Here is a 23,211-nt window from a genome sequence, read left to right as displayed (position 1 = left end):
ATCTGTCTATTCCGGGAGGAAAAAAGGATTGTTACAGTGGCAGTACAATGACATACAATGTCAGCTGGTGACAAAGTTGAGAGAAGGGAAGTAGACTTCAGGGCCAAAGAAGGAGATAACTGACTCTTGGAAAAAAATGGAATTTTTCCAAGAGAAGCCAAGGTGTAGGGGATGATCCACTGACAGCTATGGAAGTGAAGCTTGCTTTGCTGCTGTGCGTTGGGAATACCTATGCCAACTTAGTTTGCATCAGTCATTTCCATCCTTAGCACTTGTGAGTTGTGAACTCCAACAAGAATGGAATCTGTATTTTTTTCAACTTTCATTTAGTAGGATCTTAATAGATAATTGGTTGAATGAATATATGAATTTTTCATGGACCCCATAATATAGGTAGAAGGGAGATTTATGACCTAAAAGAGAATAGAATTTGGTATTTGACCAACTGTGTGATTCAGACTAAAATTTAAATGTATATTTCCAGAAAATTGATACAGTATTACCTCCATAGCTGACCAGTTCCCTATATTGACCACCTCCTTAAGTTGACCTAATTTTCATAGACCAGACATGAACCACATGTACGTATCAGTACAGAAGGCCTAGTTCCTTGGGTTGACAACTTCCCTGTGTTGACCAGTTCGTTACAGTCCATTACGGAATATAACTGTATGTATTCTAGTGTATGCGTGTGTTTCTCAGTTTCTCTGTTTTCTATGGACACCAGGCATAGTGGATGAGGAGCCCACCCTAATTCCTATGACCTCATCTTTACTTAATGAATTACATATACAACAAACCTATCTACAAACAAGGTCATTTTCTTGACCTTGAAATTAGGTACTTGAAATTAGGACTTCAACTAAATATGAATTTTGAGGTGGGCTCAATTTAAACCATAATGGTGGGTGGTGGACTTTTTTAAATCAAAATTTGTAAAAATTTAAATTATTTTTATTTTGCCAATTTGCTACCTTTGAGTCTAATTTTTATTTCTCCTGCTTGGTTTACTTAATAGATGGGGTCTATTCTAAATTATGAATAATAATATAAAGGGTTATAAATGATAAGAGTTCCACTTATCTTAATACTCTTTACTTAGCAGGATTTATAGACTGATTTTGAGATTTTACAAAAATTTCCAATAATAGTATCTAGTATTTATTGAATGCTTACTATTGAATGATTTCCAGAGATCATTTAATTTCTTTCTAATTTATACCACTTACACGTATTATCCTTTATCCTTATTTTATTGAGGAGTATTCCAAAACATAGTTGTAAAGTGATTTTTCCCAAGGAAAGAGTTTGGCATCTGAATCTAGGCTGACTGACTTGAGGGCATAACTAAAATGTAGTGCTCTCTCCTAATTCCTTACAGCCAGCTGAGGGACATGTTAATCCCATTTCATGGATGAGGAATATAGAATTTAAAGTAATATTAACAGTAACTGGGTTATAAAATCAGCAAGTGTGTAAGATTTGTGATTTGAACTTAGATATTATAGGCATATCTCAGAGATACTGCAGGTTTCATTCCAAACGACCATGACAAAGTAAATATCACAATGAAGTGAGTCACATAAATTTTTTGGCTTCCCAGTGTGTATAAAAGTTATGTTCATGATATCCTGTTGTCTGTTAACTACAATAGCATTGTGTCTAAAAAATGCACATACCTTAGTCCAAGCATGGTGGCTCACACCTGTAATCCTAGCACTCTGGGAGGCTGAGGCAGGAGGATTGCTTGAGCTCAGGAGTTTGAGACCAGCCTGAGCAAGAGTGAGACCCTGTCTCTACTAAAAAAAAAAGAGGAAAGAAAGAAAAGTAAAGTAAAGAATATACATACATACATTAAAAAGTATTTTATTGCTAAAAAATGCTACAAATCATCTGAGATTTCAGCAAGTTGGTATGTTTTGCTAGCGGAGGGTTTTGCCTCCACATGGATGACTACTGACTGATCACTGTGGTGGTTGCTGAAAGTTGTGGTGGCTGTGGCCATTTCTTAAAATAAGACAATGATGTTTGTGGGATCAGTCGACTCTTCGTTTCACAAAAGATTGCTCTATGGCATGTGATACTGTTTGATAGCATTTTACCCAAAGTAGAATTTCTTTTAAGATTGGAGTCAGTCTTCTTAAACCCTGTTACTGCTTTATCAACTAAGTTTATGTAATATTCCAAATTCTTTGTTGTCATTTCAACAGTGTTTAGATCCTTGTCATCAGGAGTATTCCACTTTAAGAAAACACTTTCTTTATTAATTCATAAGAAGCAGCTCCTCATGAGATTGTGGCAATTCAACCATGTCTTCAGGCTCCACTTCTAATTCTAGTTTTCTTGCGATTTCCACAACATCTACATTTCCTTCCTCCGTAGAAGTCTGGAACCCATCAAGGTCAACCATGAAGGTTGGAACCAACTTCTTCCAAGCTCTTGTTAATGTTAATATTTTTACCTTCTCCTGTTAGAAACTAAGCCCTGATCTTTAGCATATGACTCACTTCCTGCTTGAGAGACTTGGAGAATCACAAGAATGGCCTGTGAGTTGTGTGAGTGCAGGAAATCAGAAAACTGGCCTCCAAGAGAAAGTGCATGTGTGAGGTGGGGCCATAATAATTATGATAAAGATTCTCTATATTCCAAAGGTCTCTTGATGCTGGAGGCAGAGGTTGTGCTCCAGATCTATGATTTTGCAAAAACAAAGGTGGACACATTCTATCTGACCTCGTCCATGTTCTCCCTAATCAGTGCTAAGGTCAGACAAGCAGCTTTTGTTTATTTCTTCCCATTTTGTGATAATAAATACGGACTGAGGTTTACCCCGGAGGGCTCCTCCCAGAGTTCCTCAGTCCCCTGACACAGACTCTGTGTCAAGCCTCCTCATTCCTCAAACCAAGACCCCCTCTTCTAGTGATCCCAAACCCCTTCACTCCTGTGAATCACAAGTGGTGAATTATTTCCAGAATTGATTCAATGTACTTTGTCCAGATCCATAGAGGAATCACTATCATAACAGCTATAGCCTTATAAAATGTATTTCTTAAATAATAGAACTTGAAAGCTGAATTTACTCCTTGATCCATGAGCTACAGAAAGAGTGTTGTGTTAGCTGGTATGAAAACAAAGTAAATCTCATTGTTCATCTCCAGGAGAGATCTTGGTTGACCAGGTGCATTGTAAATGTTTGAAATGTTGTGGGTTTTTTTTTTTTTTTCCTGAGTATTTGGTCCTAACAGTGAGTGTAAAATGTTCACTATACTGTTGGGTATGGTAGCTTCTTCCTGTAGACCCAGCTACTCTGGAGGCTGAGGCAGGAGGGTTGTTTGAGCCCAGGACTTCAAAGTTGCAATGAACTATGATTACAGCAAGACCCCATGTCAACAAAACAAAACAAAACCAAAACCCAGTAAACTGTTCTGTAAACAAATATGTTGTTCTATTATCCAGGCTTTGTTCTTCATACAAAGCACCGGCACAGCAGATTTAGCATGATTCTTAAGGGCTCCTGGACTTTGGAATGGTAAATGAGCATTAAATTTAGAGTCACCAGCTGCACTAGCCCCTAACAAGAGAGTTAGCCTGTCTTTTGAAACTTTAAAGTTAGGCGTTAACTTCTTTTCTCTAGATAGGAAAGTCCTAGATGGCATCTTCTGATAAAAGACTGCTTTGTGTAGAGTAGCTGCCTTCATCAATGATCTTAACTAAATCTTCTGGACAATTTGCTGTGGCCTCTATATCAGCACTCACACTATCGAGAGGGATTCTTTGCTTAAACCTCATGGACCAACCTCTGCTAGCATCAAAATTTTCTTCTGAAGCTTCCTCAGCTCTCAGCCTTTCCAGAATAGAGAGTTTAGGGCCTTTTTCTGATTAGGCCTTGCATGGTTTGATCTTTTATTGGGACCACTGTAAATTTTCTCCTTATCAGCAAAAGGGCTTTTTCAGTGTCCTATTCCTGTGTTCACTGATGTACCACTTTAAATTTTCCTCAACAACTTTTTTTTTTTTGCTTTCACAACTTTGCTAACTGTTGGGCGCAAGAGGCCAACTTTAGGCCTATCTTACACTTTTAACAGGCCTTCCTCACTAAGCTTAGTCATTTCTAGCTTTTGATTTAAAGTGAGAGACTTGGACTTCTTCCTTTCACTTGAACACTTAGAGGCCATTGTAGAGTTATTAATTGGCCTAATTTTAATATTGTTGTCTCTCAGGGGCTAGGGAGGCCCCAGGAGAAGGAGAGAGAGATGGGAAAACGGCTGTTTGTTGGAATAGTCAGAACATGTACATTTATTAAGTTTGCCATCTTATATTGGTACAGCAGATGGCACCCCAAAACAATTACTATGGTAATGTTAAAGGTTACTGATTAGAGATCACCATAAGAGATATAATAATAATGAAAAAGTTTAAAATATTTCAAGAATTACTAAAATGTGACACAGAGAAATGAGCACATGTTGTTTGGAATATGGTGTCCATAAGCTCGCCCAAGGAAAATTGCCACAAACCTTCCAATTGTAAAAAACTTATTGTGTATGAGTGAAATAAAACAAAGTGCACTGAAATGAGATATGCCTGTATGTCCCTGGGAAAACCCTCCCATGTTTGCTTTCAGGTGCCTACTACGCGTCTTATCCAAACGTTCTTGCATTTGCTTTAACACAACAACTGTTACACCGTGGGATAACTCAGGGTACCCTGTCTGTGTAGACTCTGATGAGCTCCTTGTAGTTTGTGACTGTTCCTTTTTTTCTTGTCTGCTTCCCTAGAATCCTGCATAGTCCCTGACAATGAGTAGATACTCAATAAATATTTTTAAACTAAACATAGATAAAGGCAAAGGGATGAAAGAAAAGTGAAACTAGTTGAAGACGAAACAAGTTTAAGTATTAAGGGAGTCATTGAGGTGAAAGAAGACGAAATCTGGAATAAAGGTAAAAATGTTATTAGAAGAGATTAGTATGGATATTTTTAGAAAAAAATACTTTAAAAATGAAGGAAAAGTTATGGGATGTTGAAGTGATGAGAGGTGACTTTTTTTGGTGAACTGAAGGAAGTGATCATCACTTAGGAAGATTGGGATCCGAGGAATTTCCTCAGTTGGTGTGGGGTTCTAGAAGAGCAGAGGAAAGAATTTGATAATGGATGAAAGCCATGTTTCTCAGTGTGATTTTAGGTCGTATTAAGCATTTATGTTAGTAGACAGGTATTTATTTTAATGTGGATTTTGAAAAATATAATCAGCACATTAGACCTCATTATTTTATACACATTCAAATCGAGATGATTCCAAAAGAGATACCTTATATAATTTAATTTATCCTTGCATAAGTTAATTTAGTACTTAAAAAATAGAGTTAAGGAAATATATTAGGCAATAGTTTTCCAGTTTTCCAGATTCTTCTTAGACATGGAGAAGAAAATTATGCCTCAAGATTGGAAATAGGTTTATGGAATTCACACACACACACACACACACACACACACACACACCCAAAACAATGACTTAATCTAATAGCATGAATACTTAGTTAAAATTTTTTCAAACGATGACTCAGTTGTAAATACCGTAGGGCAGGGGTTGTGTTTTTTCTTTTTTTTGTGTTCTCAGCAACGCTGTCCACCACCTAGCTATGGTTAGTTCTTATACAAAGTTGTTGAATTTAGTTAAGACTGGGCAAGAACAATGGTATTTTTTGTTCATACGAGATACCTCTCGGCCAAAAAGAAATCAATGATTTTTATTATAAACAATCAGGGAACTAAATGTAGTGTAAAATTAAAAAAAAAAAAATCTACTTTTTAAAGCCAAAACTTTGAGATTGTAGACAAGAGGACTGTGGCTCCATAAAGTCATTCACTGAATAGAAATAAAAATGAAGATGCCGTCAAGAAGGAATTGTAGGGTTTTTCTGTCATTTCTTTTACCACCCTCACTCTTTGATGGTGACCAAGCAGAGCACACTTGGAGTTTATGTGGCTGTATTCCCTCATTTGTACTACAGTTTAATGAGCAAGGAGGTATAGAGTTTGAAGGTAATACTTTGTGAAAACCTTTGACCCGCAGGGCTAGGACAGCTGCAAGCTGTGATGGAAACCTCATCTATGTAGCGATGGGGATAGGATTTCTTGGTTGCTTTGCTTTATGTGTTCCAGATCATAGGTATTTGAAGTTGAGAGGTTAATTTACATATCTGTTTAATCCTCCCTTTACCTGTGGCTTATTTGAGCATTGACTTTACCTGCCAAGCTATTCCCTACCTAAAACATATTACTTTCTAGAATTTCCTAAGTAGCAGTTAGTCACTCCATAATAACGTTTGTGGAGATGTGCTTCGATGTTGGTTAGGGGTTAATTTTGAATTATTATGCTCCTCTGGGTTGACCGGACAGAATTTTATGTGTATTATTCAAATATGCCTTGGGCAGCCTTTGACTTTGTAGAAACAATTTTTTTTTACCTTTTCTCAGAAGTGATCTGATTATAATCTGTTGATAAAATAATAGCTTTTCTCTGAGAGCATCTGCAAACAGGCGAGTTTTGGAGGATAGGGCTTATGCTGAGACCTGCGTTCCCATAGACCGCAGATGCAGCTTGCTTCGTATTCCTGTGGTTACAGGAGTTCTCACTTTGGCCTCCCAGATGCCCAGTTAATTTTTCCGGCTTTATTTGTGTAACTTTTGCTTGTGTCATCATAAATCTCAATGCCCTCTCCCAAACTAGTGCCACATACCTGTCTAGCTGTGTGACATTGGTCAAGGTACTTGTCTCTGTTATCTAACATACTTGTTTTTCAAGTTTATTAAAGAATAATTTTCATTCAGAAAACTCTGCCCTTAAAGTGTATTTTGATACATCCATGCTCTTTTAACCTCCATCTAAACTCAAAATTTAAAAACAAAACTCTCTCTGGGCTCTGATGAAAAAAAAAATTATTTTTAAAGGTAATAATCATGAAGTCATTTATTTTTGCCTCTCATAGAAGCTGTGAGTTTTGAAGAAATTGTATGGGATTGTTCTTCACCCAAGAGAGGGGACTCAGAGAGGTCACATCTCTCTAAGTGATAGATCTGAGATTTGAACCCAGATCTGTTTTATCCTCAAGCTTGTATTATTAACTGCAAGACTATATTTGTTTTCCTCAGAGGGGTGTTTACTTTGGTCAGGAGATTATTATCAAAATTCATGCTTTGTAACTGAGGACTTTATCCTTGGTGTTTCTGGTTGGCTCTCCTTAGTCAAAGGACCTGAGATTTGTCTGTTTGCGAGGTTGGCAAAGCAGAGACTAGGTGTTTAGGTGTGTCTCTGAAAATAGCTATTTATGAGGATGTAAACAATTCCAGTGTCCCATACACACCAGCCACAAAACCACATTTGCATCATACTCACTCTGCAGGCCTCAGGCAAGTCAGAAAGATAAAAACAAATTGTTATGGGGAGGAAGCTGAAGGTGGGGAGGAGGATGGGAGCTACAAGGTGTGTGTTCTTCTTTGTGTTTGCCAGGTATTGTATTTACAAAGAAGGGATCAGGAAGTGTTAACTAGCTTTGGGGGGAGGGGGCGGTGTCACGTTGGAGCCTGGATGAACAAGGTTTTATTATTGTTTTGTTTGACTTTTTTTTTGGAACAACCGAATTGACAAAGGAATTTTCCTTTGCAAATCACAAAGACTTCTGGTGGGCAGGTCTGGGTCATCTTTGTCATGGTGTGCAGGAAGCAAGTTCCAGATGGCCTGTTAGGAGGCCTGGTTCTGCTTCTGGCTTGGCCACTCTTAGGTTACTTTGTACGAGTAACCTAACAAAGTTGGTTAACTAAGTAACCTAAGAAAGTTGGTTAACTTTCCTGGGCTTTCATTTCCTCACTGTAGAAGGAAGGAGGGGTAATGGTGATCTCTGTGGCTCCCCTTTGTTTTCAATTTAAGATTGCCACAGGCCCTTGGATGCCTACAGGATCTAGTTGTTAATATATTTGAATTTTAGATAAACAATAAATATTTTTCATAAGAATGCCTCATGTAATAAGCAACCATTATTTTTTTAGTGTAATCATGTCCCTGATACTACATAGAACATTTTATACTAAAAAATTTATTGGTTGTTTATCTGAAATTGAAATTTAACCGAGTGTTTTATGTTTGTATTTGCTAATCTGGCAATCTTAATCTGGCCCGGAGTAATTGACTAAAAGATCATCATGGAGTTTATAAGCAATGATAACAAATTGTACATTTTAAAGGCCAAATATTCTAGCCTATGGCCACAGTACTTTTGAGAAAATAAGTAGTAGTGTAAAAGTATTGTAAAAGTAAAGGAAGAACATCTCACACGGACAAAACTAGTAATAGAAAGTGATAGTCACAATCTCATCACAGTTACTGTAGAAAGTCAGAGTAATTCATGGCCTCAGCCATTCAGTCAATAAACATTTGCTGAGTGCCAATTATGAGCAAGGAATGATGATAAGAGTTATTTGTATAGAATCACTTATCCTCATATTAATTTTCCAAGATAATTATTTTTCCCATTTTATAGATGAGAAAACTGAGGCTCACAGAATATTTGCTGGTTACTAAGGAGAGGGGAAGACCAATGTTTGTCTGACTCTCATATCTTCTCACCTCTTTTCTTCACAATGAAGTAAATTTTGAGTTAAGGTAATAGAGATAGTGAGGTGTTGGCTACAATCTAACAGTCAGCCTGGAGTCAGAAACCTTGTATTTCCATCCATTTTGAAGGAACACAAAGGAAGGAATTAGAGTGGTTTCTTTTCCTAGAACATAAATTCTACCAGTGCAAGAAGACTAATCCTAGGAAAGTCACATCACCTTTCCTCTTCCTCATCAGCAAAATATGAATTTAACTCAACATTCTTAAAGAGTTTTCCGATTTCTACTGAACTCTTGCTCCATTATCTAGGTTAATTATAGACACTCAGGAAATTCTTACTGAGGCTCCCACCTGTAGTCCTAGCACTTTGGGAGACCTAAATGGTAAGGCAGTAGGATCACTGGAGGTCAGGAGTTCGAGACCGGCCTGCGTAACATAGTCAGATTCTGTCTCTGCAGAAAAAAAAGAAAAAAGAAAAAAAGAAATTTTTATTGAATGTCACCTGTATGGCAGGCAGTGCATCGGGGACTAGAGATCAAACAATGAAAAGACATCCCTTTTTTTGCCAGCTGTGACTTACAGCTTTGCAAGTTGTTTCCTCGCTGATCAGCCATATGGATTTTATCAGGTGATAGGGAAGTTCGCATTGTAAAAGTAGGTGACCTTTTGCTATTTCTACTTAAAAATCTATTATTGAAGGAATTTTTCACTTTAAAACATGAAGTTCGGGAGCTTTCAGGAGGAGCTCCTTGTGCAAGTTCGTGGAGCAGTCAGCAACTATCAACCTGACTGCATCCACCAGGGGGTTGTTTCTTAGGTACAGACATGGTTTTTCAAACTTTAATGGTTTGAGCCTTCTACAGTTATAAATTATTTATGCTCCTAAACAAGTTTTCTTAATTCAGGGCTTCCCGTCCTTCTTTGCAGTAAGGCATAAATATAGAAAATGATTATTTTTGCATCCATCAGGTGGAGAGTTTCAATTTCTCTCACCCCCCTTGTATAAACTATTCATGGCCCATTATGTGCCATGGCCTACTGCTGGGAAGCTCCAACTCAATAGTTTCTATTGCAGTAGACTGTTGGTTATAGGAAGGAAGCACAGGGAATTCTGCTATTTAATCTTGTGCCAATGAGAATGAAAACAGAAACAGTTCTGTGGATTCACTACTAGAAGGTATTCCCTCCAAGTGTAGGGTGCATTCATCTGGTAAATATTCTCATGTGGAACGTCAGGCTATCACTAGTACTTTTAAAATTAATATTAAAAAGGGACAAATCACAATGACTTTATTGAATTGAAAACAAATTCAGAGTAAAATATTGGCAAGTAAAAATATTTATAATTTTGTCTGCATATGTATACTAGAAAAAGTTTTACATACCTCATTGCTGAATGTCCCTACGGTCATGTTCTCAATATTCCCTTAGGAAGCTATGCATTGTTCAAAGGTGACCATAGTGATATTTAGCAATGAAGCGTGTAGCACGTTTTGTTAGAATGAGTTTGCAAACTTGTCAGACCTCGTGTGTGTATGTGTTTGTGTGATATGTGCATAACTATATACATACAGTAGAACCTCCATAGTTGACCACTTCCCTACATTTACCACCTCCTTAAATTGACCTCATTTTCACAGACCAGACATGCACCAACCATGTGTACTAAGGCCAAGTTTCTTATGTTGACCACCTCTGTATGTTGGCCGTTTGTTACAGACCAGCGTGTGGTGAACTTACAGAAATCCTACTGTATTTTTTCTTATATCAGAGTATAACTGGGGTACACACATTTGGGCTACATAATTTGCTTTTTTACAAACTTATGTTTTGAATGGCTATAAATCATTCTCAAGAAACAGTCTGAAACCTCTCTTATTTAGAAACAAAATGTGAAAGTTATAAAAATTATCAGTTTGTCTTTATTAAAAAAAAAAAAGATAGGAAATCCAAACATGTCACAAATGAAGTTTTGATGTTGTTTGATATGTACTTAAATTTCCAATAATATTTAAATATGTAGCAGAAAAATAATATATCTAAATTTATTAAGGTCAGGCTCAGTGGCTCACTCTCATCATCTCAGCCCTTTAGGAGGCTTATGCTATAAGATCGCTTGAGGCCAAGAGTTTGAGACCAGCCTGGACAAAATAGCAGCATCCTATCTTTAAAAAAAAAAAAAAGTTTAAAAAAATTATCCAGGTGTGGTGGTAAGCGCATGTAGTCCCAGGTACTCTAGCTACCTGGGAGTTTGAAGCAAGAAGATCGCTTGAGTGCAGGGGTTTGAGGCTTCAGTGAGCTATGTTAGTGACACTGTGCTCCAGCCTGGTCAACTTATTGACCCTGTCTCAATAAAAATTAAAAAAAAATTATTACGATTTTTTTTCCATAGTTACATATAAATTGCATTTGTCTTTATCTGTAATTAACTATATAAAATGCATTAATAATTATTAGGTCCAAAATAATTTTTCTTTTCTTATACTATTAAGAAATAAGAAAATTATATCCAGGCAGAAGTTTGTAGTCCCTTTCCAAAGATTTGAAAACTCGTCTAGACACATAATTATTTGAAACCGAACAGGCGTGCTTCTGTCAAGGGCTTCACTTTCTCTTCGGCACCACGGAGAGTCTGTCTAACTTAGAGACACTAATAAAATGTGTTTTCCTTTGAGATTTATTTTTGATTAGAGATTTTGGGGGAATTACAAGGAATCTCAGAAAACACGAATTTGCTCTCTTTTCTGTTGATAGCAAGGTACAAAGTTTATGGGGACTTTTTAAATTATACTGCAAAACATAAAAATAAAAAGAGAGACTGAAAAAAGTGACACCTGATATATGAAACCTTTTAATTTTTTATTTGCACTGTGCCATTCACACGGTCTTTCTCAAAATCTCGGAATTATAAAGATCTTAAGACTTGTCTGGACCACATCAGCTTTCTTGTAAGTGAGAGAGATTAGATTAATTATCTCAAAGGTCACGTCTTGTTCTAAATTCTAGAAGTATAGGCATTTATAATATGAGTAGTATAACGTGTACTTGTGCCCATAGCCTCTTATTTACAGCATTGAATTTATGCCTCATAAAAATACTGAGATGCAGGCAATAATATCTTCATTTTACTAATTATCTTTATAATGTGATAATAAAGGTTATAAAAATAGCCTTGGCAGTAGGTTTCTAAATTTTAGGTCTGTTTTCACTATGTTTAGCCATCTAGATTGTTCAGAATGAGTTCTAATTTCTTGTGGCTGTATCCTTGGTGTGCTTTGTTTGCCAGTTTGGTTGTGTTAGGAATCCCATGGCTATGAAGGGTTTTAATCTGTGATATGCCTTGACTTACTTGATTTTCTAAACTCCAAATGCTGTGTATTTTAATGGATGCGAACATTTGTAAATCTTCGAACAGGTGGATGCTTTATTACCTGTGAGTCTTTAGACCTGTATTGTGTATTTCCTTTAAGTCATTCATTCAGCAAATAGTTATTGCATGCCTGCTGTGCTAACCCCTGTTCCAGGCCCTGTGATCATGGTAATAGACAAATGGGACAGAAGTCCCTGCTCTAGGAGAATTTGCAGTCTCCTGAAAGTGAAGTTGAAATGGATTGGATTTTGATAAGAATAAAGCACAAGCGTAATGGTGAAGAAGTTTGACACAGGGCTAACTGTTGCTATTATTCAGAAGTATGGGAGCTAAAACAAAAGTAATAGTAGTGAGTTATGAATACCCGCCTCTTCTCTACATTGTAGGTATGATCTCATTGAATCCTCCCAAAAATTCCATAAAATATCTGTTGTTATTATTCTCATGTTATAGATGAGGAAACTGAAGCTCAGAAGCATTAAATGACTCAAATTTAAGCCTAACCTCATTTACAGTTCAACTCTTTTAATGAACTCCCTCTTTTGATGGGTACAGAACTTGAAATAATGAAAAGAATAATTTAGTCAGTAATATTTATTGCTTTCCTATGTTCAAAGCATTATGCTTCAGCCACTATTGGGAATATATCAGTGATTAAGAAATGATTCTCCTATTTCATGAAGAACACAGAAGGAAGAAATCGAAAGTTTGGTTTAAAGAATATTTTCTACCATGAGCCAGGCACTGTGCTGTGCAAAGCCTGTTCTCTGTCCTTGGGGAATTGTCATTTTATTAGGGAGACGTCAATGCAGAGCCATATAAAACTAGAATAATATGGACAACCAGTTATTGGGTAGACAATGTTGGAATGATTCAAAGTAAGAGAAGCTAATGTTCCAGAGTAATAGGAATACAAATAATATAACTCAATAATTGTTTGTCCTTAGTATAAAGTTAGTTAATCATTACAGATGTACTAATTCCCTGGCAAATGTTTCTCCAAGTTTGTTTTTGCTGCTGTTCTACTTAGCAGATCAGATGAATTTCCTTGACTAGGAAAAGTTTAAAAGGTTACAGGTGACTGCTCCTCCAAAGTGAATATTCCAGATAAATGCAATTTATTCTCTGTTTAATTTTTTACCTTAGTAATTGTTAAAACTACTAGTTTCTGCTTTCCTGCCTTCTTAAACAGGATATATTTCAGCCTCTCACGATCTTTTATCCATCCAGGTCATTGCCTGCAGGAATCGTCCTTCTCCTAAGAACTGTGGAGCCCTCAGAAGTGAGAAGGCCAATTTGCTCTTACACTAAGAGCAACAATTACAATTTGGCTGGTACATTATTTTTTATCTCTTTATTTTCAACCTTTCTGTGTCAATGCTTTAAGAATCTCTTGTAAATAGTATATACTAGTACATATTCTAACTGAGAATCTTTGTCTTTTAACGAGTTTAATCCATTGATTTATCCTCTTACTAACATTGTTTATTTTGATCTCCTAATTTTCGTGATTTGACCAGTGGAAACTGCTTCAAGGAGGCCCTGTGTCTTTTTGATACCTCCTCACTCTTTGAGCACTTCTTGCTTTAATAGCAATATGGTTCAGTATTATCTTGTACTTTCCCTGCTTCAGGCCTAGAATCAACTGATTTCCCAGGGAAACCCGGGTTCATTTTAGTAGAGAATAGTGTTTCGAAGGTGCTACGTAAGCTGGTTGCTATTGGGTGCTGCGGTTCCCCGACCTTCACTCTGCAAACCTAGGAAATGTGTGTGTGTATTTGCACCTACCTTTACTCCCAGCAGCGCCTCAGATTCAACTCCATCACCACGGATACCATTTTGATTTTCTTGTAAGTAAGATTCTAACAGTGAGACATCTGGTTCCTGTTATAAATAGTAAATACATTAATTATAATATTGGCCAGTCACCCTGAAGGCAACCAAATTTCTATACACGATGCTGCCCTGTCTGCTGTGTTGATATGCAGCTGATCATTCCAGGGTTTCCACACTCCTGCGGGCTGTCCATTGCCCCATGTACGATGTGTCCTGCTCACCTCCCTGTATTCCCTTATTATGTGGTTAGACTTTCGGGCAGTGGCCCTCCTCACCCCACCAGAGCTCTAATAGAGGGTACCGAGGCCTCAGTGTGCGTGCCTTCCTTATCCTCGTCTGCCTCCGACTCCTGTGACAGGCTGTCCTTGTAAGTGGGTGCCTCCTCCTCCTGCTCGGGCTCTGACCCCGTGCCCCCACCAGCAACCTGCCCCACCGGGGCTACATTTTTCATTGTCCTCACTCCTCGTAGGCTCTGGACACCCCTTATTGAGGTTTCTCATTCTGTGAGCTCTTTCCTCACTTCCTAGGTATTGTTCTGGCTCCAATCCTTAGTACCAGACAGCCCTGTGTACGTTAATTTCTCTTCATTCTGCTTAATTCAATTTCTCTTGACACCCCTTATTGAGGTTCCTCATTCTGTGACCTCTTTCCTCAATCCCTAGGTATTGTTCTGGCTCCAGTGTACCAGACAGCCCTGTGTATGTTAATTCCTCTTCATTCTGCTTGGACTCCGTAACTCCCACAGGGCTGCCCCCCTGTTTGGACGCCCTGCACACCCTCCCTGGGCTCTGACTCCACTGCCCTTCTGCACAGAGGTCCTCCTCACACTACTTGAACTTTGACACTCCGCTTGCTCTCTGTTCCACCTAATAGTTTTAGGACTGAAGTAACCAGGAAAGGAAAGGGGTTCTAGTGGTTTTCAAGCTTGTATTAGATAAATATTATGTCTTTTAATTTAACGTCTGTGTTTCTTATCTTTAATATTTTTGTCTCTTCCTAATTTTGACTCTTCCTAAGTAATTTGTAGAGTATTCAATTTTGGATCTTGCCTTTTTAAATCTAATATTATATTGTCAAGTGACCTAGTCCATATGGGCATGCAGAACCACTAGATTCTTTTTTTTTCTCTGCAGGTGGTGGTGGTGATTTATTGAATTATTTTATTTTTAATTATTTTGAGTACACAATAGGTGTATATCTTTTTTTTTTTTTGAGACAGAGTCTCACTTTGTTACCCTTAGTAGAGTACCATGGTGTCACAGCTCACAGCAACCTCAAACTCTTGGGCTCAAGAGATTTTCTTGCCTCAGCCTCCCAGGTAGCTGGGACTATAGGCACCCACCACAACACTGAGCTATTTTTGGAGATGGGGATCTTTCTCTTGCTCAGGCTGGTCTCAAACTCCTGAGCTCAAGCAATCCACCTACCTCAGCCTCCCAGAGTGCTGGGTTTACAGACGTGAGCCACTGCACCTGGCCACAGGTACCCTATACAGTAGGGTACCTGTGATGTTTTGATACAGGCATACAATGTGAATTCATAAAATCAGGGTAATCAGGGTTTCCATCACCCCAGATATTTATTTTTTTTGCGTTTTAGGAATATTCTAATTTTATTCTTTTAGTTATTTTCAAGTATACCCCAACTTATAGTTGATTATAGTCACTTTGTTGTGCTATTAAATATTGTTCATTCTATCTACCTATCTATATTTTTGTACCTGTTAACCATCCCCACCCTATGCCCTGCTCTCTGCTACCCTTCCTAGCTTCTGGTAGCCATCATTATAGCCTCTGTGTCCATGAGATCAATTGTTTCTAGTATTTAGCTCCCACATGTAACTGAGAACATTAAGCAAGATTCTTTCTGTGCTTGGCGTATTTCACGTAACCTTATGTTCTTCAGGTCCATCTATGTTGCAGATGGCAGGATTTCATTCTTGTGTGTGGCTAAATAATATTCCACTGTATATATGTATATGCCACAGCATCTTTATGCATCACACTCTGATGGACACTTAGGTTGATTCCATATCTTGGCTATTGTGAATACTGCTGCAATAAATATGGAAGTGCAGATCATTTTTAATATGTTGATTTCTACTCCTTTGAATATATGAATATAATCCCCAGTGGGATTGCTGGGTCATACAGTAGTTCTATTTTCAGTTTATTGAGGAACCGCCACAGTTGTTACAATAATTTACATTCCTACCCACAGTGTATGAGAGTTCCCTTTTCTCCACATCTTTGCTAGCATTCATTGTTGCCTGTTTTTTGATAAAAGCCATTGTAACTGGGGCCAGATATATCATTATACTTTTGATTTACATTTCTCTGATAATGAGTGATGTTGAGCATTTTTTCATATACCATTCCTTCTCTGTGTTTGAAGCAGTAGAAGTCTAAGTTCAGGTTACAGAGCTATTAAAACTGAATTATTAGCCATTCATATGTTTGCTTTTCAGAAATGTCTATTGAGATCCTTTGCTTGCTTTTTAACCAGATTTGATTTTTTTTCCCATTGAGCTGATGGAGGTCCTTGTATGTTCCAGTTACTAATCCTTTGTCAGATGGGCAGTTTGCAAATACTTTCTTGCATTCTGGAGGTTGTCTCTTCCCTTTGTTGATTGTTTCCTTTGCCGTTCAGAGGATCTTGGCTTGATATGATTCTATTTGTTCAATTTTTCTTTGGTTGCCTGTGCTCTGGAGGTATTAATGAAGAAACCCTAAAGTATGTGTCCAATGTTTCCTTTAGTAGTTTCATAGTTTCAGGTCTTAGATTTAAGTCTTTAATCTGTCTTGATTTGATTTGATGTTTATATATGGTGAGAGATAAGGATCTCATTTTTCTGCTAATGGATATCCAGTTTTCCCAGAACCATTGATTGAAAGAGACTATTCTTTTCCCATGGTTTATTCCTGAGAATTTTGCTGAAGATAAATAAGTTCACAATAGATATGTGGATTTATTTCTGGGTTCTCTATTCTGTTCCATTGATCTGTGTATCTGTTTTTATGCCAGCACAATGCTGTTTTGGTTACTATAGCTCTGTAGTATAATTTGAAGTCAGCTAATGTGATTCTTCCAGTTTTATTCTTTTTGCTTAGGATGGATTTGCCTATTCTTTTGTGGTTTCATATTAATTTTAAGATTTTTCCGTTTCAAATGGCAGGATTTCCATTGGTATTTTGAATCTATAGATGCTTTGGGTACTACAGACATTTAAAAAATATTTCTTCTTCCCGTCCTTGAGCATGGAATATATTTTCTTTTCTTCTTCTTTTTTCTTTTGTGGTCTCTTCAGTTTCTTTTAACTTTCTTTATAGTTTTAATCATACAAATCTTTCACTCCTTGGTTAAATTTATTTCTAGGTATTTTATTTTATCTGTAGTTATAAATGGGATTATTTTCTTGATTTCTTTCTCAGATTGTTTACTTTTGGCATATAGAAATGCTACTAATGTTTGTGTGTTGATTTGTATCCTGCAACTTTACTGAACTTGTTTTTTATAAGATGTCATTTTTAGTTTTTTAATTTCTTCTTTAATCTTTTAAATGTTTTATAATTATTTAATATATTTTTTCTTCTTCTGTAACATTTTAGATTGTTCTATTATTTTTAGTTTCTGTGTTTGTTCCTGGATTATTATTTTTCTGAGTGCTTTATAATTTTTGATTGTGAGCTTTTTTGTCACTGGGGTTATTTGTTTCTTTTGGAAATCCTGGTTAGTGTTGACTGAGAGAGTGTCTTCTAGAATACTTAAAAAAAAAAAACCCATTATTGAAGTATACATGGCATGGCATGCAGAATAGTTGTGTGTATACACACATGTATATAAAGTATAACATGAGTTTTGACATGTATACTCAAGAAACTATTACCACAATTAAAATCATGAACTTATATACCACCTTCAAAAGTTTTCTTCTTATTCCCTGTTGTAATCTTAGTCTTCCCTCTCCCTTCTTCCTGTCCCCAATCACTCGCATTTTGCTGACTTGTTTTCCCAGGTATACTCCTGCGATCAATGTATGTGTTCCAATTGCTATACATTCTTCTTAACAGGTGGCATGCTCTTTTCTTAAATTAACCATTTTATTAGGGGTATAGTGTTTTTCATAACTCCCCCCAATAGTATTATGGACCTGAGAATGATTTTTTTACATGTATTTCTTCATGTGAGGATTCTGGTATTATATGTATATAACAATTTTGTTTTTTCCAAACTCATTTGTGATTTAGTGTTGGCACATTTTTCTTAGGCTTATTTGAAAATAAGCTATCTTACCTTCCTGAGGCAGAAGTATCTGGTTCCCCTTATCTCCTGTCCTTATGTAGGAACTAACACTTAAACTCCTAGCCAAATGAGCCATATACTGACTCAGGTCCTGTAGTTATTGTACTTGGTTTTCAGATTCTTCTCAGCCTTTTACTCCTTAGGATTTTCTAGACTTATTTATAAGCGTGGTCATAAAATAACAATTTTAAAAATACATATAAAACATTATTTCTCTGTTTTTAAAGCAGTAGAGGTCTAAGTTCAGGTTATAGAGCTATTGAAACGGAAGTTTTCTGGTTAGCTTAGTAATAAAATTAATATGTAGAAAACTGGTATTCAGAATTGCAATGCTCAGAGCATTTTCTAAAGAAACCTTGCTTTCATAGTACTTGGATATGCAAGTTAGAATAATACAAATGCATTATAGACCAGCTAGACCTAAATACCGCCTAAGAGTGAACCATGAGAAACCAGGTCTGAATTCCAAACAATGGAACTGCAAATAAAACATATGGTCATGATGTCAGTGCCCACCCAAGTTAATATAGTTGTCTCTGTGTGTAAATATGGATAATTGAACATTATGACATGTACCATCAATTTCTTTAATTTACATTGGTACTTACTATTTTGATACTTTATTATAAAAAACCTTATAGGACAGAAGGTTTTCATTTCCTTGACTTTCTCAAAGCAAATGTGGGAAGTATGCTTGATACTTTAGTTTTGCTATCTTTGACATTTTAAATGAAATTAAATATATATTACTAAATTGAACCCCAAATTATTTATGTTTCTGAAATGAATGACTATTTGGGGAGAATATTTAATTGAACATTTCACAAAATGAAGTGGATACATCACTGGGTGATATTTTGGGTGGTCACAGGCAACATTTCTTGAATGAATTATGTACTCATTTCAACCCTTGTGACTAACATACGAAGTTAGTGATTTCGTGAATATTATTGTTTAGGAAGATGCCAAATGTGAAAATGGTAAAATAAAAGTTATTATTAAAAATAGCATATGGCAGAAATCATGACAGTCATACATGAATCTTTGAAGACTAGTTAGCACTTTTTTTTTTATGGAAGAGATTTACTTTTTACTAGCAAATTCATCAATTTCAGGTATTTGTTACCTAGATGAAGTGCTATCTTGGAGACAGCCTACACAGCTTTCTTCAAATTATACTATGTAGATAGCACTGTTCTTTTTTTGAGGCCTAAGTAGGGCTTTGGAGCAGGTTGGGATCAAGCCATAGGAAGAGGTGGGTGGGAAGAAGATAGACTATTACTATCCTTCTTTTTGTCAGCATGAATAATCAGGAATTGGAAGCAAAGTCATTCTTCTTTGATAAATTAGCAGTGGGCACAGTGATTTTGATGTCTGAAGATGACTGTCTCCTCTAATCCATGGGGAAGCCCTGATTTCCATAGCTGCGAAAGAATATATCATTAGAGTTCATATCCTTGTAAATCTACTTTGTAATATTATCAGTTTCCCCATATTTAGGAAAGGTGACTATGCATACATCTTGCTTTTTCTGTGTGTCTAGGATTCACCCAGCATGAGGCCTTCTCTGCAGGCAGTGGCGCTATGGGGAAAGAAGGCCCCTCCCCACAGCATCACTGCCATCATGATCACTGATGACCAGCAAATGATTGTGACTGGAAGTCAAGAGGGTCAGCTCTGTCTCTGGAATCTCTCACCTGAACTAAAGGTGAGTGAAAGCTATTGATACTGAGGCAGACAACATTCACAAAATAAGCACAACTTGCTTCTTCCACCTGCAGTGAGAGTGAAAGGTTTGCGTGATTGTTAAAAAGATGCTTACGAAAGCAATAAATTGGTTTTACTTTTGAATTTTGAGAAAATACAGTACTATAGGATGGATCAAGACCATATTTAAAAATTATATTATGAATATTGCTAATCTTAGCTACCAACTGTTATCACCCTTTAAGCGCTGCTGAGTTTTACTATTTTATATCCTGAATTATATGTTTAAGTAACTGAACTACAGACGTGTAAGTATAATTCTAAAAATTATGGCTCATTAATCTAAACAAAGGGCACCCTTGAAGACCACTATTAACCAAATGAGTAATATCTTAATTATCGCGGTGTTTCTGCTGGGTTGGCCTTCTTGCTATTCTTTTAGTCTCTACTTGTCTGCGATTTTTACAGATCGCATCAAAATGCTTTAAATCCAATTTACTATTGTCATCCTCCTATTTCAGAACCTGACCTCACCTAGGATTTGGCTCATTGATTAGCAATTAATTGTCCCTGTACTGAGTCATAAACATTTAACATATTGGAATAGATATTTGCTTAACTCTAGCAGTCTCTAGACCCAATTTGAACATTTAAACTAATGATGTACTTAAAGTATATTGCCCTCATTAAGAAGCCTTTTAAAGATCAAAGACTATTTTTAGCCTTTAAAGTTTGTCACTTTAAAACCTAAATTAACAATTAATTGTAATTCTATTTTATGGTGTAATTAATTAACATCTCCCATCACTGAACAGTTCTACTATAGGACTGCCAAGAAGTGCATAACAGACCAGCTCAGCTCAATGTTTATGAACATCCCTGAAAGAAGAAATGGGTATTAGTACAACAGTTGTGCTTTGAAAGTGGTGGTCCTCACATTAATTTTCATTATAGTTTAAACTCAGACTCCTAAATGGCTTACAATGTCTCATTATTCTTTTTAATGTTGAAGTGTATTATTTTCTGGCCGGAATATTTGTCTAGAAATTTGGAATCCTAACGTCTGCATCATTTCTTTATATTTGTTCTGCATGCTTTTGTTGAGTGCATATTATAAGTTAGGCAGTATACTAGGTAATCGTTCAAGAGTTCAGCCTTGATTGAGAAGACTTCATTCTGACTAGCAGCAGTCAAATGGAAACATGGGTTACTATGGTGCAGTAGTGTAATATATAATACAAGGTCCTCTAAGTAGAGAATGGTCTCTGCTGCATATTCAGAGGAGAAGTTATGCCATGCTTCTCCTAGAAGCTAGTCTTCTACTTGGAGTTAGAGCAATAGTTCTTAACAGGGGGCAACCTTGGCCCCCAAGAGACATATGTTACGATCTGCAGATATTTTGATTATTAAAACTGAAGGAATATAGATGCTATGGGCATCTAATAGGTAAAGGCCTATTGTAAACATTGTATAGTGCATGTGACAGCTCCTTACAATAAAGAATTTTTCCATTCAAAATGCCCGGAGTTCTGATATTGAGAAATACATGACTAAAGATGGGACAGGAATGGGAGTCGGATCAGCAGGAATGGAAGAAACACGGGCATTCTACTTTAAGGAAACAGGCTGTGCTCAGAGGAAAGAAAGGGGCTCTCTGTTGTTGGAGCATAGGTGTGAACAGGATCAGGTAAGGCCAAAGGGGAGGATAGGAGACTAGTTCTGGAGAAATTTAGTTGACAAATGAAGGAGTTTACGTGGAATCTTCTAGGCAAAGAGAGCTGTTGAGATTTCCGTTGGGGATAGGATTAGCTTTGTGTTCTGAAAATACACTGTGAGGACATTATGAAAAAGTTAATTACACAAATAGGATATTGATTAATACAAATGTGAAGGTTTTCCTTAATGTTTTCTATGGCTAACCATAGGGCCAGAGTGAATGAACCACTTCTCCTATTTCTCCATGAATCTTACCCCTACATCACAACTGATCAATTGTTAGCAGAGAAAATTCCAGACTATAAAAAAATCAAGGGCATTTTTGAATCCTCAACAAATTCTTTTGTTATATGGAAGGTGGTCAAGTGAGTGAATTAATGTCTTCATGGTTAGTAGTTTATTTTTGTTTAAGAAAATGAGAGGCCTTGAGGACATGAGAGACTATAAGAGAAGGTACAACCAGCTGTGAGGGTGAACAAACCACTGTTGAGCAACAGGTGTTTCAGGGATAGGACAGCAGAAAGGGGAGAAGGAAGTTGTATTTGGGCGGGGAAGGTGTTAAGTGATCAAGGGGTCCTTTGTTTCCTCTTCATACTAGATTTGGAACACCTTTTTCCCCCTCCAGAAGGATTTATGTAAGAGGAAACATTAGGTTCTGTGTCTTCACCACTCGCTTTCCATCATATAAGATGGAAAAACAAACCCAGGGACACCTACTTATGCATTCACTAGGCAAATTACACAAATGCTCTTTGTTCTAGGCACAGATCTCTCCTTCGCGTTTCTCGGAGTCTAGTAAAGGAGACAGATGTATGTTAGGAAGTTGTAAAGCAGCGTGATACTTTACTTTCTCTGCATATCTCATATAAATGAAATCATGACCTTTGTGCTTTTTTGACTGGCTTATTTCAGTTAGCATAATGTTTCCAAGGTCCATCCATGTTGTAGCATGTAACAGTATTTCCTTCCTTTTTAATGTTGAGTAATATTCTGTCCCATGCCCATATATACCCTATTTTGTCTATCCTTTCATCTGTTGATGAGCACTTGGGTTGCTTCTACCTTTTGGCTATGGTTAACAATGCTGCTATGTCCATGGGTGTGCAAGTATCTATTTGCATCCCTGCTTTCAATTCTTTCAATATCCAAAAGTGGAATTAATGGCACAGCTGGTAAATCTATTTTTAGAAATAATTTTAATTGAAATATAGTAATTGTACATATTTATGGGATATTAATTCTATTTTTGATTTTTTGAGGAACCTCTGTAGTGGCTACACCATTTACATTCCTGTCAGCAGTGCGCAAAGGTTCCAGTTTCTCCATATCCTCACCAGTGCTTGCTATATTTTTTCCAAAGGCCATCCTAATGGGTGTGAAGTGGTAATTTGTTCTGGTTTTCAAAGGAAAGGCTTTCCAAGGGTGATACTTGGTTGAATTCTAAAGGTTGCACAGGGGTTGAAAGTGGGAGGAGACACAGACACAGATGGTGACAAGTGCAGAATTTTACCTTCAGGGAAATACTCAAAATAGTTGAGGAGACATAGAACACAGACCATGAATTAGAGGTGAAAATCACATCTGGAAAGGCCAGAACAGGTGTGGAATCTGACATGCTGAGTGATTTAGTGGCTTTTAAAAATTTTTTTTAAATGGGCAAGTCCTAAC

At 36.9% G+C, this 23,211-nt stretch overlaps 1 protein-coding gene across 2 annotated transcripts in view; it reads left to right on the top strand.

Moving 5' to 3' along the window:
- WDR72 (WD repeat domain 72) overlaps window positions 1–23,211 on the top strand; it is a 238,797-nt gene that overhangs the window by 8,578 nt on the left and 207,008 nt on the right. For both annotated transcript variants that reach the window (XM_053595485.1, XM_053595486.1), the window contains 2 exons: window positions 13,213–13,316; window positions 19,664–19,828. In XM_053595485.1, the coding sequence (XP_053451460.1) occupies window positions 19,676–19,828 (153 nt within the window). In that variant the 5' untranslated portion in view covers window positions 13,213–13,316; window positions 19,664–19,675. The remainder of the gene's footprint in view (window positions 1–13,212; window positions 13,317–19,663; window positions 19,829–23,211) is intronic.

Source organism: Nycticebus coucang, chromosome 6, assembly GCF_027406575.1.
Source record: "Nycticebus coucang isolate mNycCou1 chromosome 6, mNycCou1.pri, whole genome shotgun sequence".
In the NCBI taxonomy this organism is placed as follows: Eukaryota; Metazoa; Chordata; class Mammalia; order Primates; family Lorisidae; genus Nycticebus; species Nycticebus coucang.
This window is presented reverse-complemented; position numbering and strand designations above follow the sequence as displayed.